Source organism: Propithecus coquereli, unplaced genomic scaffold (assembly GCF_000956105.1).
Source record: "Propithecus coquereli isolate 6110/MARCELLA unplaced genomic scaffold, Pcoq_1.0 Scaffold35, whole genome shotgun sequence".
Lineage (NCBI taxonomy): Eukaryota > Metazoa > Chordata > Mammalia > Primates > Indriidae > Propithecus > Propithecus coquereli.
In genome coordinates, this window is record NW_012149174.1 from 6,028,373 (window position 1) to 6,032,721 (window position 4,349).

At 53.0% G+C, this 4,349-nt stretch overlaps 1 protein-coding gene across 1 annotated transcript in view; it reads right to left on the bottom strand.

The window, feature by feature from the left end:
• Positions 1-2,308, bottom strand: part of METTL24 (methyltransferase like 24) — a 103,941-nt gene extending 101,633 nt beyond the window's left edge. The window contains exon 1 of the mRNA XM_012651235.1: positions 1,988-2,308. Within this exon, the coding sequence (XP_012506689.1) occupies positions 1,988-2,308 (321 nt within the window). The remainder of the gene's footprint in view (positions 1-1,987) is intronic.
• Positions 2,309-4,349: the final 2,041 nt, after the last annotated feature.

Consider the following 4,349-nt stretch of genomic DNA (forward strand, 5'->3'; position numbering starts at 1 on the left):
CCATTTGACATTTCCACCTGAATGACCAAAGGATATCTCAAAACCAAACTCCTGCTTTCCATCCATCCCCCAAACAAAACAACCAAGCAGGAACCAACTGCTCCTCCCTCGTCTACCTTCCCAACATACCCTTCTCACCAACTCCACAACTACCACCCTGTCTAAGCCACTTCCATCTCCAGCAGGGATCACTGCAGGAGCCTCCTAATGGGCTGGGTGCGACCAGAGGTCCTCTGAGCCTGGGACTACAGGCTTGCGCCACCATGCCCGGCTAATTTTTTCTATATATTTTAGTTGTCCGATTAATTTCTTTCTATTTTTAGTAGAGACGGGGTCTCGCTCTTGCTCAGGCTGGTCTCGAACTCCTGAGCTCAGTTTCCAAACTTTGTTATTTGTAGGACAGGCTCCCGTTACCTGTGCTGTTGTCTCAAGTAGAGATAAAGATTTAAGAGGAATTCTTGGACAGGTGCCTGCAGAAAGAACAGTTGGGAGTGAATCTGAAAGAAGTGCAGGGTGGGGTTGCGGGTATCAAGGATGGGACATTTGAGGACAGTCACAGAGGAACAAAAGAAGCCCAACTATTAAGAAATACCAAGTTGTAGGTCAAGTGTCCCCCTCCTCAGTCAGCCTTTCTTGACTCAGCATGCAGAGTTCAAGGCCTCAATTACAAGACTGGCCACATCAGTGGATGCCTGTGCTGAGTGCCTCTCTCATGAGAATTTGAACTCATTTTGTGCCTCCAGCACCCGATGCAGCCCTTGGCAAAAGTGTGCTGAATGCATAACATGATATCATGGAAAGTGCATTAGAAGCATGGGGAGGGAGTGGCTGGTTTCTCCTGGAAGAGATAATTAAGAGTTTACATAGTACATGAGATAGAAACAAATATTTAAGTTATCCAGGAAGATAACACTGATGGCCTGGAAAGGAACAGCAGTGGTGTGGAAGGACAGAGTGCAAGGCCCTAAGAGGAGGCGGGGAAAAGCAGTGGAGGAAGTGGTGGGGTATGATACTGGGAAGGAAGCAACACAGTCAGAGAAAGAGCTTTTCTCCCTGCCCAACTGCGGTGGGTGTCCAGAAGAAATGAGGAAAACTCAGGCAACAGAAGGAAGTGCTTCACAGGATGTGGATGGGGTTGGGAGGAGGAGTTGATGGGTACAAGGACGAGGCCAGCTCATAACTGTAGTCCTTAATCTGTTCATTCCCAAGTACCATGTAAATTACCCAGCTCCAAAAAGAAGGGTAGGAGGCCCGAGGCTTACCAATCAGAGCTAAAATGGACTACTCAATGAGGTTTGAGCCAAGAAGTTAATGCGGAAGAAAGCGCAACACTGCGGAGTGATATAGGACAAAGCCAGGTTATTACTTGGGTCCTGGAGGATCCAATTAACCTCCCATTAAGTGGCGCTGGGGATTGGACTTCTCACCCTGCACCAGCCTTCCTGCCAACCCCGGCAGTGGGATTCAAGGGCATTTCGGCTAGAGGGTGGATCTTCCCGGTGATGTGGGGAGTGGACAAGCCATTCACAGTGGATACCCACCCAGCTTCGTCCTGGCCTCGAGGGGAAAACTGGGAGAAGCACGGCACATGAATGGCAACTACAACTCCTTTCCTTCCCTTTCCCTGTCCGTCACTTTCCCTGCCTATTGCTCAAGCCCTCCCCTCACTAAAGTGTACGCTCCGTGAGAGCAGGGCATCGTCCTTCATTGCCGGATGTCCAGAGCCTAGGAGGGCGCCCGGCAGCCAGTGGACGCTCAGCCAATATTAGTTGAATATTGAATGAACTCTGCTCGGTGCCACTTCACTCTACATGGGCTTTGAAGGATGCCACCAGTGGAGTCGCCTCAGCGAGTACGGGGGTTAAAGAAGAAGCGGAAGACTTTGGAGGGCCCAGGGGGTGGCCTGCGACCCCGAGTGGAGGGCCCCGCTGCGCGGTCGGGGAGGGGATTCGGCCCAAGGCCCAAGACTGCACGGTTCCCAACTGACCTTCCGGCGGGGGCGCCCGCGCGGGGCGCAGCAGCTCGGCTCCAGCGTCCCGCTCCCGCCGCCCCCCGGCGGCGCTCGGCGCCCGCTGCGCACGTAGGTCACCTGCCTCCTGGCGCCGCGCGGCGGGCCGGGCGCGGGCTGCAGGTGCGGCCCGGGCGGCCTGAAGGCCGGGGCCCGCGGGGCGCTGGGGGCCGAAGGTCGGGGCGCGGGCACGGCGCTCCGCAGCTCTGCGCAGAGCCGCAGGCCGAGCAGCAGCGCGGCGCCCAGCAGACCCCGGCGCAGGGCGCTGCAGCCCTTCCCGGGCGGCCTGTCCCGGGCCATGGCCGGCGCCGGGCCCCGGGGACGCGCTTGGGGTCCCGCGGGCGGCGGCCGGCAACAGGGATGTGGCCCCGCGGGCCCGAGCTGCCAGCTGTGGGAACTCCCCCGCGGGCCGGAGCTCGGGCTCGGACCCGCCTCCCTTCCTCCCCACCGAGGAAGCCTCGGCGTAACCTTATCCTGCCCAGCCGAGCGCGCCCTGCCGCTGGAAGGGGCGAGGGGCGGTGGGCCGGGCGCGGGCCCGGGGCTGCGCGCCCCACCCCGCCCGGGACGCAGGCGGCTGGCTGAGCGGGGCTCTCTGGAGAGGCGACCTCCAGCCCGGCCGCCAAAGCCTGGTGGAGCTGAAAGAGACAAGGCCAGAAAAAAGCGCATTCCTACTGGGATCCTGAGCCGCGACTTCATTTTCTGGTATTAGTATTGTTGGAGAAACACTGGATGAGCATAGGTGAGCTGCCAGGTGTGGCTACAATCAACAGTCAAGCAGTTTGTGCCATTAAACACAATATAAAAATAAATCGCACTTATGCTCACGTTTACAACTTCTCCCTCTCAAGAAAGAAGGGGGGCAGGGGACGAATAGAGCTCAACGCAGAATAATCAAATTAGAGTCATTCCATTTCTAAATTCTGCCTGAAGCCAATTCGTGCTTCCTTTCCACGTTATGAAATGTGTGGGGGTGAAGGAGAGAGGGAAAAAGCCAGCTAAGACATCTGACAGCAGGGAGAGAGAACAGAAGTTACCATGGCATGATGTAAATCAAATTAATTTAGCTCCAAACACACACCTCACTGCTGTCTTGCAGAGATACAGAGGGACAAATTTATCTTTCCGCAAAATGCTCCCCAGCTGGTATTTCCATCACCACCTTGACCTTAATTAATCAGACCGAACGCTCACAGCCTGAAGTCCAGTGTTGGATGTGCCATTTTCAATTGTTAGTAGAATTCTTTCCCACAACCCATTTGGTGTGAGTTTGGGTTCTAGGTTTGGGTTTTTTTTTAACTGTGATCGCATTTTTTTTTCTTTTGCTTTAACCCTTGCATTTTCCATGTTTCTGTGTGAGACTGCCCCTGTTACCTATCCTCTTTTTCCCCTTAGCCTACAGCGTGGTCAACAGAGATCAAATATGGAGGGAGCCTCACCCCCTTCCCTTTTGAATTTCAGGAATTTTCTATTGGGAACCCTCCTCTCTAAAATCCTCTTCTCTTCCTGGCTTACAAAAGACCCAATTTATCCTTTGTCACTGAACCAAGCATTCAGGCTATTTCTCTATGTGTAACAAAATTTCTCAACCCAATCTAGTCCGTTGCCTGGCCACACCAGGGCCTCAGGCTCCTGCATGTTTCATTATGATTGACTTTTGTTGTTTTCTTAGATGCAGCCTGGGGGCTATTGCACATGGGCTCTGTTTTAAGGAATCCAAACAAGTACATTTTTCCTCACACAAACTGTAAGAGACAGCAGCACATCCTGTGACTATTTACTGGAACTGTGTTTGAATCAGGACCCTGCCATTCAGGCACTGTGAAACTTCGGACAAAGAACTTAAGCTCTCTGAGCTTCAGTTTTCCTGTGCATAAACAGACCTATATAGGAGGTCTGTCTGGAAAGTACCCAGCCATGTAATATGAAAAATAGAGACATTCATTGAAGAAGATACAAGAAGCATTGTACATAGGACAGCGATGCTTCAGTCCCCTTCAAAGTAGGCACCTTGGGACCTCACACAGCTCTCCCAGCGTCTCTTAACCTTGCCCGTACATGTTCAACATTCTCAGGTGTTCTGCTTATTGCAGGCCTTCCAGAACGTGGATCACTTTCAACAGATTCTCAATCATCTTTGGAGCGTTTGTGCCACACTTTTATTTGCGCTGCACTCATTGCATCGTCCCCGAAAGCCTCCTGAATCATCCGAATAGGTTCCTCGGAGGAATATTCAAACGTAACGCAAAATTCGATGCCAATGCGTTGCTCTACGCAGTCATTTTGAATGCAATGGCCACACAGTACACATGCTCACTCTACGGCATCTAGCTCCCCACTGACT